At 43.2% G+C, this 12,806-nt stretch overlaps 1 protein-coding gene across 2 annotated transcripts in view; it reads left to right on the forward strand.

The window, feature by feature from the left end:
- Positions 1 to 7,998, forward strand: part of WDR45B (WD repeat domain 45B) — a 17,154-nt gene extending 9,156 nt beyond the window's left edge. For both annotated transcript variants that reach the window (XM_035342736.1, XM_035342737.1), the window contains 7 exons: positions 119 to 206; positions 752 to 846; positions 2,290 to 2,480; positions 4,295 to 4,380; positions 5,264 to 5,365; positions 5,929 to 6,050; positions 6,444 to 7,998. In XM_035342736.1, the coding sequence (XP_035198627.1) occupies positions 119 to 206; positions 752 to 846; positions 2,290 to 2,480; positions 4,295 to 4,380; positions 5,264 to 5,365; positions 5,929 to 6,050; positions 6,444 to 6,550 (791 nt within the window). In that variant the 3' untranslated portion in view covers positions 6,551 to 7,998. The remainder of the gene's footprint in view (positions 1 to 118; positions 207 to 751; positions 847 to 2,289; positions 2,481 to 4,294; positions 4,381 to 5,263; positions 5,366 to 5,928; positions 6,051 to 6,443) is intronic.
- Positions 7,999 to 12,806: the final 4,808 nt, after the last annotated feature.

The raw sequence follows: 12,806 nt of genomic DNA on the forward strand, positions 1-12,806 counted from the left end.
GTAACTGCTTAGCTATTGGCTGCACCTCCCAGTCTTCTCAGAAACTAGAAGTTGTAATGCAGACCCTGGACCTTCAGATATGCCTTGGTGAACTAATGCAGTCTCTGCACTGTTCCAGTAATGATCTGGGATGATCTGAAGAAGAAGACTGTCATTGAGATTGAATTTTCTACAGAAGTCAAAGCAGTTAAGCTGCGAAGAGACAGGTAGGTGCAATGCACTTATTCCAAATGCACAGCTTGGCCTTGTGCACTGCTTTTTGACTGTATGTGGAAATAGATTTTGGTTAACTCTTAGCTCTAACTGCTGATGCTTATCGAAAACAGGCTCTCAGGGGCAAGCGTTGTGTGTTAACAGGTCACAACTTAAGTATCTGAAACTTTGATGAAAAGCCTGTAGGACTTTTTGCCTCCCTTATCAAATGAAATGTGCTTGAGTGGCTACTGCTGACAGTGTTTTTTGTTTTTTTTTTCTATGTATGGAGTGTGAAGGGAATTCAAGTGAATCTCTAGAGCAAGAGCTGTTATTAGGAGTTGGAGTTTTGTGAGTGTGGGTGGGGGGTTTCTGCTGCCATAGCTTTAGATAAAAGTGCTTTGCAGGCTTGGAGCTGTGTTTTTTGCAAGCTTGTAGAGTGGGAGGAAATAATATAGCCATTAAATCTTGAACGCCTTTGCAGTCCTGAAGTAATATACAGGTCCCTCTTTTAACCCTTAACCCCCACCAAGCCATCAGAATTTCTTGTCTCTTTCAGAATTGTGGTAGTCTTGGACTCCATGATTAAAGTTTTCACGTTCACACACAATCCCCACCAGTTGCACGTCTTTGAAACCTGCTACAACCCTAAAGGTTAGTGGTGCGTACGGGCTGAGGGATGGAAGCAATTTTATTCAGTTCTTGTAATGCTATTTATGTTTAGATGCCTGAATGTTTCACTTAGTAAGTCATGAAACAGTTTACTTACAACATTACAGCCATGCCCTTTGGAGATGTTTTTGTTTTTATAAAATGGTTATTAAAAGATATTCACACTTGGCACAGAAAAGCTTTTTCATGTGCTCCCGTTATGTTACAGGTTTGATTTGTGGAGGAGCTGTGTGCTTTCTTAGGTAAAGAATCTGAACGTAATGTGTTTTGAGCCAAAAGCTTAATTGTCAACACAAACGATTAAAGTGCATCATCCCTCTTTTCTAATCAAGTTAGAGCTGTCTAGAGAGTTACTCTCTACAGTGTCAAGAAGAGACTAATTAGCAAGGAATGACCTCTCTTTGGTTGAAATGAGCTGAATCTGAAATGTCAGGCAGTATCCCGAACCCAGCAGTGTTAGTGCCCCAGGCTAAATACAGTGCAGTGCTGCCAGCTCGAGGCTCTGAGTATGTGTGGCTGGGACAGGGCTCAGGTGTGACCCTGAGGACTAGGTTCTTTGCAGTGGCATTACTTATAGAAAAGGGGAGGTGCTTTTTGGAAGAAGAGCCTGGAGAACAAGATGTGCACGCTCCTGGGTCAGCTGCATGCTTAGGACAAGCTGGGTAAATGAAGGGCTAAGCCTGGAGGCGTGTAATAGTGGCTGTGATTCTCTGCCTCCAGGCACGGCTGTGTGCAGCTGTGATGGTTGTCGGGGTCCCAAAGCACACGGCCTGCAAGGGAGGCTCTGGGAGCTGGGCCTGTTTAGTCTTGCAGAAAGGAAACTGAAGGGCTTATCTGCAGCTGGTGGCCTACACCTCATTGAAGGACGGTTACAGGAAGGATCGAGCTAAACTTTTCTTGAAAGTGCCAGACACTGTAACGAGGGGTACTGGCCGTGCTTCGTATCTTGGGAGGATCGGTTTGGATATAAGGATGATGTCCTCTCTGCTAGGAGCTCAGGAACCCCCATCTTCTGAGGTTTTCAAGCCTACTAGAAGCAAACATGGAATTTCTGGTTGCATTTAATGCAGTGCAATGTAAATGGAGAGTTGGCCCGCTGACTTACAAGCTGTTAGGCATAAGGTGGAAGATAAAGTAGCATGTTGGCTCTTGGAATACCCACCCATCGCTCTGCTAGCTGTGGACTGAGTGGGCAGAAATGTACTTGGTATCACCAGGATCCTGGGAGTACTCTGCTCTTATGGATGGCTCGTGTTTTGGGATACTGCAGTAGCCATTAAAACAGTAGCCATTAAAATTAACTTACCATTTACTATGTGCATGTTTGTTTATTTTTAATTTATTGATTTTTTTAGAAACTTGTTTGAAAAATTCATTAGGTTACGGAAACTACAGTTACTTTCCTTTTCCTTTTTTGTCTTCTAGGTCTCTGTGTCCTTTGTCCAAATAGTAATAATTCTCTCCTTGCGTTTCCTGGAACACATACCGGGCACGTGCAGATAGTGGATCTGGCTAATACAGAGAAGCCTCCTGTAGACATACCAGCTCATGAAGGAGTCTTGAGCTGTATAGCTTTAAACCTGCAGGGAACAAGAATTGCAACAGCATCAGAAAAAGTAAGAATGTCCTCTTACCTCTGACTTACTATGCATTCTAGTGTAGTAACTCCTAAAATAGGAAGTCACATCCTTTTGTAGGAAAGGCATAGGAGTAACTAACTGGACAATTTGTCTTTTGAAATATGCATTCTCAGTTTTTATCATCATCCTTACTGCTTCTGCAGGATACCCAAACAGCGATCCCAATGCAGTGCTTGAGGTAGCATTTCTATTCTAGCTGACTACAGCTGTGACTCTTCAGTAGCACTTGAACAAGATTTGGCCCAAGCAGTTCATGTGTTTCATGTTTTCTTCAATAATGTTTATCTACATTCTTTCTCCTTTGTTAGTTCCTGTTGAACTTTAAAACCACTGTTAAAGAAACACTTGCAAATAGGACTGTTGTACTGGAGGACTTGAGTTCTGCTATGGCATAGCTCTGTTTTCCTCATGTGCTTGCTCCAGGTATTTTCATACAGTGTGGAACAATAAAAAGGTTCTTGGAATATTGACCACACTGTGTGTGGTCTTGAGTTTCATAGGACTACAGAATGCTATACGCTGAAAAAATCCTGAAGTCTCTTCGCAAAGCAAGTCATAGACCTGCCTTCCCTTAAGCACTTGAGTGGAATCTGCTAGTGAGCTTCATCTCCAAAAGGCTGGCTCCAAAGTGTCTGAATGAATGTAAAGTAGATGGGCAGAAGGAGAGCTGAGTACTTGCTGCCGCCTTCTGAGTACTTCTGCCTTCAATTAAAATGAGTTTTTCAAGGATGAGCTAAATTAATCCAAGCAGTCTGTTTAGATTAGGTTCTACAGAGCCAATAGCTCAAGAAGCTTAAAGTAAAAGCAGCCATAGTCTCTCTTAACCAGGCAAAGATACTGTAAGTCCTCTAAACAAAGCTCTTAAGCTGCAAACACCATTCCTAAATAGAATAATGATCTACTGGGTGATGCTAGAACTTTTTGTGTATAGATAAGTTCAAACAGCATTTGCAGACTGAGAAGTATAGGCAGAACGCCACATTTGAACACAATGAACATCTCAAGGTCACATCTTGAGTTCACATTGAGGCAAGCGTCAACTTAATTTTTCTCTGGGTGATGTTATTTACTGATGTGATGCTGGGGAGGCATTTGTTAACCAGGTGTGTAACATGAATTGTAGCTGACGATAGACATGTGCTCTTCAGTACCAGATGGTTTGTATTACTAGATGGTTGGCTGCTTTGAGATGCGCTAACTTGTTTTACGTCTCTGGTGTCAAGTGTAGTTTACTCTCTGAAGTACAGTTTTCTAATGCAGTCTTCTATCTGTAACCTGACTTGTCTATGAGGTCTCTTAGATTTGGATTAACACAGATAACAAGCATGTAGTAAGTAGGTAAATAATTATTCTAGGTGAATTCAACAGAACTAATTGTAAGGCGAGACCAAAACTACCTGATTATATTCAAGTGGGGGGAATTAGCAATCCAAATAGCATGGAATATGGGGAACAGGCAAGAAATGATCGCCAGAACCTGGGCGTGAGAAGCTGTCCCCATGCCTACTCTTTATGGTTGCAAACCAATGCTGGGGCTTTAGACTTCAGAATACAACTTGGATAAAACTTACTGAGTAGTTACTAAGACTGTATACCAAAGTGTTGCAACAATGCATTGGGTGTGGGGGGAATGAATATTCTTCCCCAAAACTAACTTTATGAGGATTCCAAATCTACTGAGATGAAAAACCCAACTGTCTGTCTGGGGGCATGCTGTATTCACAGATGTAAAGTTAGCTGTCCAAGTAGTCTTCTGTATTTCCTAATATAATGCTTGATTCCTTCTCAAGGGGACCCTCATAAGAATATTTGATACTTCATCAGGGCATTTAATCCAGGAGCTACGAAGAGGATCACAGGCAGCCAATATATACTGGTACGTTTAATTGCTTATGCTTTGTGTCTGTGTGGGTAGTGTGGTGCTGAAGCAGCCTGGTGAGCAGCACCTGAGTCTCTCTGAGAAAGCAGAGAGCTGCAGTGCCACAGGCACACAGCAGGACTCAGACAGGGGCCAGTGCTACACCCAGCTGTGCTTCTTCCTCTTGGCCCAGTGCTAGAAGAGCTGTGGCTCGCAGCTGTGTGAACCTAGGCAGGGTTACAGAGCACAGGAGGAAATGCATGCTTTGACAGGTTCATTTCTCTGCACTGAATGCACTGCAACTGGGTGGATACTTGACACCAGAACACAGAGAATGCAGTGCTGCAGTGTAACACTTCCCCCAGAGTACTAGGCTGAGGCACCCGGGAGTGAGTAACATTCATTGTAACTCAGTGCTGCTCTGCCTCAGGCTCTTGTATGCAAAAGTTTGACTCAGTCCCCTGCCTGATGCACTCCCTGGGGAGGTGGGTAACTTGCATTCTTCCACTGAACCCAGGTTATCAGGGTAGGAATGTTGCACACTTTACCTAATGCCCACCTGCCTGCTCCTTGGAGCAGAGCCCTTGCCTTCTTTCAGCAGAGGTGGCAGCACAGACCCCGCCAGTAGCGTCTGTTCCAGGGCAGTCTGCTGCTTGGCAGCTGCTGCTAAACCTGGGCTTCCATGTTCTGATGTGTGCTCACCACTGAAGGGGGTGTTCATTCCTGTCAGCAGAGCTGCTCTGAATTGGAGAAGTCCCCTCTCGTCCCTGAGAGGAGCAATTCTTGCCTCGCCTGGCAGGCTGGTAGCTGCTGCAGGCAGCCCCAGAACTGGGATTGTACACACAAGAAACCGGGGAGCAGCTTCCAGTGGAAATACTGCAACTGTCCTTATTCTCCACAGCATTAACTTCAATCAGGATGCTTCCCTAATCTGTGTATCCAGTGACCATGGCACAGTACACATTTTTGCTGCAGAAGACCCCAAAAGGAATAAGCAGTCAAGGTACGGATTGAGCCGTTCTGAGGCCTGTCTGGGGGGAATGGTTGGCCTTTAATAGCGTTGAAAGTGTTGGCAGTAGCAGCAGCTAATACCTGCGCTCCCTGAGCTGCTAACAGTAAGCTGTTGTGCTGCTTGAATGAAGTTGCAAATTTAGGACTGTTTAGCAACTGCCCTGCTTCTGCTGTCCCTTACGGAGTTGTGGAATTCTTCCAGTAGAAGGTTGTAGGTGTTTGTTTTTTTTTTCTAGTGAGGTGTTTAGTCTCTGCATTAACATACTTCTCTAGTAACTTTTACAATTTCTACTAAAAAAAAAACAACTATTAAAATCATTTTGACAATTTCTGCAGTCACTTAAAAAAAACATGTAAAGTAACAAAAATATAGGGTGTTATAGGGTCACCCTTCCATGGAAGCAGGACTCTTCATATTGCCTGATACGTAATTGAAAAAAACAAGAAGGCAGTATAAGAGCAGTTAGCAGGATCCTGACTTGTGCAAACATGCTAGCAGTTCTAAATTGACTCTAATCAACACCTTACCAAATTGTTACTTTTTTTTTCTTTCAGTTTGGCCTCAGCCAGCTTTCTCCCCAAATACTTCAGTTCCAAATGGAGTTTTTCCAAATTTCAGGTTCCCTCAGGCTCTCCATGCATTTGTGCCTTTGGAACAGAGCCAAATGCTGTCTTAGGTGAGTAACGGCGGCTCCTTGAGGTTCTGGCTGGAGATCCAGCCACTGAGCCACACTTGCTTTGAGCTGTGGGGAGCACTCAGGCGAGGCAGTGCTGCATGCCCGTGTCAGCTGTGACCAGGAGTCTTCGCTGCCCGATGCTGCACCAGAGGAAGCTGTCTGGGCGCAGGCTGGATGTAATGGAGTGAGGCTGGGTGCAGTGTTAAGGCACCTGGCAGACTGGGCTAGCTGACACGCGCTGCATGAGATACACTGAATCTCAGGCTCCTCAGGTGCCTTCAGGACACCTCTGTGTCTTCTGTTGGCTTTAAAGGCCAGCTTAAACAATAGCTAAGGTAAGAGAACAGTGCTGCTTGAACTGCTGAACTGAAAGTGACTTTGTTTTTGTTTCAGCAATATGTGCAGATGGCAGCTACTACAAGTTCTTATTCAACCAAAAAGGGGAATGCTCAAGGGATGTCTATGCTCAGTTTCTAGAAATGACTGATGACAAGCTTTGACTGAATCAAGGGAGTGCACGGGTCAAAGTACTGCCTTGGCTATTCTGCATCTTCGGAAGGACAGTATATGAATGTCCAATACTGATTGAAAAGTTTAGCAGACCTCATGGAGAAGCCTGGCCCAACATGATCAGAACAAGCTCTGAAGTAGGGGACTACATATGTTTATTCTCATTTCTGCAAGCATTCATCATTAAAATCTCTTTGGGTTACTGTCATCAACTCAAGTTTTCAAGATGTGGCTTTCAACAAGCTTGTGCCTATTGGGTTTCTCTTTAATCTAAACTGTGAAACGACTTCAGATAAAATACGAGTGCCTGCCAACTAAGAGATCTGCAGGGGGCTGTACAAATGTCAGGATTAGCCTTAGAAAAAAGGGATGTGAAAACAGAAGATTTCAGGCATTGCTGGAAGTGGGGGAAATACTCAAATATCATACTCAAATAGAACTCTACCAGCTCTACCAGCCTTGTTCAGACCAGGAGTACTGCCTTTCCCCTCTCCCCCAACACATCTTAGCCTAGCAGGGAAGAGAGGATAAGCATGGAGCCACCGAGGACTGTAGCCTGATCCCTGCTTGGTGGGTGGAGGTAGGCCTGCAGCTATGCACTACTGGTCGCGTAGTACCCACGCCACTGTTGGTTAAGTTGAATGGTCAGCACTAATTGTCTGTACGTAGTAGCTGATGGCACGTTTGGGCAGTTGCTGACCCAACTGACCTCTCCTTGGTGCGTGAAACAAGTACCCAGGACACGGGCAGGTAGAACTCCTGCAGCTGTAGAGGCAATTCCTCCTGTAAGGAAAGCAGCCATTCCAGGCTTAAAAAAACACTGCTGGTACTGGTGTCACAGTTGTACTGACTGCTTCTAAAATTCCTGTGCTTCAACTGGAAGAGTGGACAGGCCACTTACACATCCAGCACAATAGATGAATGAGGTGGCACAAAGTAAACTTCTCTGCAATGGCTTTAAATGTGCAAACTTTTTTTTTTCTTTGAGATGTTGCATACTAAATAATGTTGCCTAAGGACAGTTAGGTTAGACTAAACCACTTGCAAACTCTTTCCCCCAAATTGTTACGCAGCAATTAATATTTACTGCTGAACTAAGGCATAAGATACTAAACTAGAAACTGAAATAGACACAAGCTCTCAATTAATAGCACTAAGTATCTGGGGGGAGGGAAGTCTTGCTCTTCTGAAATTTAATTTCACAGATGCTTTGAGTCTGACATCCCAGTTCACTTTAAGACTGTTTAGCTGCAAACTCTCTGAATTTGACAAGTTTCTTTTAGTATCATGTAACATACTGAGGACTAACTTCTACGCAGATTTTGATGTCAAGGTTGCATGTTGCTTTTATGTGTATTTAATCACAGAAATTGTTTTGCACACTTATTTGTAATATGTTATTTCTTTTAAATAAAAGTGACTAATTTTGCTGTATTCACTTAGGATCACACATGAAGTTCCTAGTGCCACAGGTTTGAGAGAATATTCAAGTGAGTAAAGGGTGGGGGCCATTGAAGGACAAACTGATTCATGCTGCCTGTGGCATGTTAACGTAGGGCATCAAGCACACAGTGGTGTTTAGACTAAAACAAGACCAGCTCAGACCCAGTCCAACTTCCAGTGCAAACCAGTACTTGTTTGTGTATCCCACTCATCTATCACCCTGTACCCCACCATTCACGCCAGCTGTGCTGAAGCTTACCTTTTAACTGCTGTGTTAGCAGAATGCCCAAACTGCACTCTCCCCAGAGAAGTGGGTGAGCAGGAAGGTATTAGGAACTATTTCTCTAAGGATGATTTAAACCCTTTTTCTCTGCAGCAAGAATATCTGGGAATATCTGGTGCAGTTGTAAGCTGTTTATGATCCAGTCAGCTGCACTCACTTTAAATAGCAAGGAGACTAAAACATTAAGCCTTCTGCACACTGCTTTGAAGGTTTTATGTATCTTAATCTGCTCAAGCACCATCCCCTTGTCCATTAAAGCAGCCATAGAGGTGACCAGAGAGACTGAGCGTTTCTTGATTAAAGCTCTTCCAAAGGTGTAAAACTTCCTCTGAACACCTGTTCTTGTGTGACACCAACTACACTCCCAGAAAATAGTGCTGTACTAACATGAATCCTGCAGCCCTAATACGTACCTAAACGTACTTCATCTCCAGTGCTGCCTTATTTTACTAGTTGCAAGCCTTTAAAGTATATTTTACAGGGACTAAAAAATAGATGAAAGAATGTGTCTTCCCACCTGCTATAGGCTCCGCGTTGCTCTGCCCACGTCATTACATCACTTTCTGCTGCTGTACAGCTTTATGCACAAAACCTGCAGTAAGTGCAATACTGGATAAACAGATCTCTACAATCAAAGTAATAGAATTTTAGTTACTCTTTTGGTAAATACACAGTACTTTAAGTATTAGACAGATGATGTATCCAGCACGTTGGTTTATTTATGACACCACATGGCTGAAGTGGCCAGGTACACCGCAAAGCTCAGTACTAAGACGGGCACGAGCATACTCACTTGTGCTGTGATACACAGCAGTAATACTCACCCCATGTTTTAGGCCTTACACAAAGACACAGTCTTCACGGGCAGGTTGCTAAAGATTCATTTTCTTCAAATGGAGGAGGTGCTTAACTGAAGGCAAGTCTTAAAATACCAGAATAAGCAAGCGGTCGCATTCTGAGCATAACCATGGCTCTACATGAGGCTGAAGAGTAAAAGGCAGGCAAGGCAAACTGTCAGCAGTCTAGGTTATGTGACAAAAGAGGATTAAATAGATTTTAAAATGACAAATTGTTAGCTTAAGACGAGTATTATAGTCCAGAGGTCCAATGGCATTTATTCCTTTCAGTACAGCTGTCTTAACTCTTAGCTAGGGACGTGCAGCTTTAGGAGAGGAGCCCACTGACTGAGGGCAACGTGCCAGTGGGGCAGGCTGTGTTAATCTGGCAGCCATGAGCAAGTTGCACATTTTGCATAGTAAGTCTAAAATTATGACTGTTGCTGAAAAACAATAAATGCCTACCACCAGCAGCTAATTAAGTAAATAGATTTTTGTTATTTAAAAGGAACAAAACACCTCCTCTCCCCCTCTTTTCCTATCTCTTTCCATAGTGCCTGTGTCACAGTTCTAAATCCTGAAAGGAAAAGTAGATTAGCCACTGCAACGTAAGTGGTAATTCCAGGTATCTGCCAGCAGGCAGCAGGAGCCACAGGGTATTTATTCCCAAGCCTCTAGGTATTCACATTAAAGCAAGAAAGTAGGAGATAAATCAGTGAAGTTAGAAAATGCTGGACACAAGACTACATATATAGGCCAAAAGGACTGTGGCAGTCTCTGCTGACCTAAATACAACGGCCGTCTTGTTTTAGAGTCGCACACTACAGAATCCACCTCCTTGTTATTAAACCTTTTGGATGCCCCAGTTTTACTGCCATTTCTTTCCTTCTTTCCCAAAGGTTTTATTTGTTGAAACAAGCCACTGATGGTGATGTTCTCATCTGTAAGAGATCCTGTGGAATTTCACACGAGTCCACTCTTTTTCTCAAAGAAACAGTTTATGCTCTTACAGATACTCTGATCTGTCATGGCTGTCTCGTGGCTCTCCTTTTATTTCTGCCCAACATTTCCAAGACTTTCAAGAAAGTATTGACATGAAAACAAGACCCAGCATTCTTGTAAACCTTTCGAGTACTTTAGGCATTTTCCCACTTCTGATCAGACAAAAATAACTAAAAAAGAGGTTCAGAAACCAAATCAACATTAATGCAAATCCACTCTAGGAAGTACACATCTATTACTATTTTATAAATTACAAATAGATTTACAAATAATTACAGCAATCAGTGCTAAATCTGTAATTGGTAGCCAACATTGTTAAGAAGTCAAACTACTAAGCTACTGCAAATCCCTGCCTACGTACCTGATATCAGCCTCAAATGCTAACATTGATTCTAGCAGAACAAACTCTTTGATACGTGAAAAAGAAAAAAAAATAATAAAGTTTGGCTTAAATATTATTTGGGAAATAAACAATTAGAAGCACAAGCAGGAGGAAAGCTTGTTTTCGTCTGCAGTCCGGAAAGATCAAGAAGAACCTGATGGTTAAAGCAACTCACACACCTACCAACTTTAGATGCTCTACCAATTATTTTTGTGTCAGATTTTTAAAACAAACAAACCACTGAACACTTTCCTCTAAAGTATCAGCACATTTAAGGTAAACAGCTAACCAGATCTAGCCGAAGTCTTAATAAATTAAGGCCTCATTTATGAACTGTGAGATTGTTACTAAGAATGTTAACGCAGTTAAGTGTATAGAAAGGGATCTCTCAAGTTACTAGAAGCACTCAATATGGTGTAAATGCTATCATGCATATATATACGCACATACACGTATTTTATGTATGTGTGTATGTATATATATATAAACTCTAAAAGTGCATGCTATATAAAATCACAGCCTGTATTAATGACTATCAACCACTCAAAATTTAGCTTTTGGGGAAAATGAAATCAAGATACAAAACACACCTGAACGCAGGTTGTTACCTAAGTTCCACTCTTTGACATAATTATAAAAATTAACAGTTTTAAATGAACCTGTATTATAACCACTGTGAAAGTGAAGGCAAAGTCTTCCCAGTTTTGTGTCCTGCGCAGCAATCCACACCGAGAAGTGCTTTACGAAGCAGAAGTGCTTTTGCAGGCATGCTGGGACTTAGCACAGTCAAAGCATTTAACCTAAATCACCACAAGGAAAAACAGCGTAGAAAGGTCTGCGACCACATGGTGCTATGCTGGAATAACGGGGGAGTAGGAGGGAAGGCAAGGCAGCAGTTCAGCACTGAGACAACACACCGATCAAACAGAATCAGTCTTTCTGATTCAGTCCATCCACAGCCCTCTCACTGTTTGAAGACTCTGTGCTGCTTTGCCATGTCCCGAGGTACCCCACAGCTCCTGTAACAACGGCCGGCACGAAGGCAGAACTCTGAGCATCCAAAGGCAAGAACACGTCACTGCCCCGGGTGCTGAGCTGCCTCCTTCCCAACCCTGAATTTGCCCCTGCTGGGACCTGGGGGCAACGCAACAGGCAGCTGGCATCAAAACTCAAGTGGTGTAAGGACAGGGACACCTCAGGCAAGAGGGATGTGACATGCTGGCAGGGGAGATAAACACTTCTGTGGCTAGGACTGAATGCATGTCTAGGTCTTCATGTTAAAACTGGGAAAGGGGAGGAAAATGAGATCAGCTTCCTGAATCTTTTAAACATAACAGAAAACCCAGTGACTGCAATGAAATTAGTCCGGCTGTAAAGTAAAATAAGCTGGGTTAAATTTCAGGACGTTGTCCTTAAACCCTGGTTAGAACATTACATGTTGTTTGCTTATACCCGGTCATTTTCAAAGATTACACGAAAGCTTTAAACAGAAAGAACACTGAACAGGCAGCCTAGATAGAGCACAAAAGGAAATAACACCATGCACTGCAAAACACAAACAACAGGACAGGGTACAGCAGTCCTAAAGAGAGGTCAGATCTCCACGTACAAGAATCACCTGAAGAAATTTTCCATTTGCACAAGAAAGATGCTATCGACTACAGGAGTCCAGGATGATCAGCACATAAGAGCAACCGAGGGAAGGTCAGGAGCAGCACGTCAAGAGCAGCGGTGAGACAGCAGTCCCATTCAGCCTTTGGTATTACTCAGCAATCATCACTGTGCCAGTAGTGGGAAGCACGTAAATACATACACAAATCAGGGAACAGTGCTGCTTGAACCACCCCCTACTCAATTTAGAAAGGCCTGACATAAGACAGAGAAGTCTGCAGTAGTCAAGAAGACCAGACATTATCCCAAACCAGCACTCCTCAGTCTCACCAAAAGCAGGGGTAAGCGCACTGTTTATGAGAGAACCCAAGCAGTGTCCTCACGCTGCATGGCTTTTCTGAAGGGTTTACCCATCGGAACAAAGGTGCGTTCTTCTCTCAGATTCCACGGCACCAGAAAGCACAACACAACGCCATGCCACAGAATGAGGCCCAGGCCACATCTTCACATCCCCTCTACCTGAGCAGTTACAATTCACAGCTGGCCTACCATTATCGGACAGGAGGCATCACCTTGGCTTGTTTGGGCGGATGTCGTTTCCTTTGGCACTGCCAACATAAATTGGATTAATCACCAAAATATACATACATATTTCAAACACGCTTGTTGAGTAATTTCAACTTAGTTAA

Source organism: Oxyura jamaicensis, chromosome 18 (genome assembly GCF_011077185.1).
Source record: "Oxyura jamaicensis isolate SHBP4307 breed ruddy duck chromosome 18, BPBGC_Ojam_1.0, whole genome shotgun sequence".
Lineage (NCBI taxonomy): Eukaryota > Metazoa > Chordata > Aves > Anseriformes > Anatidae > Oxyura > Oxyura jamaicensis.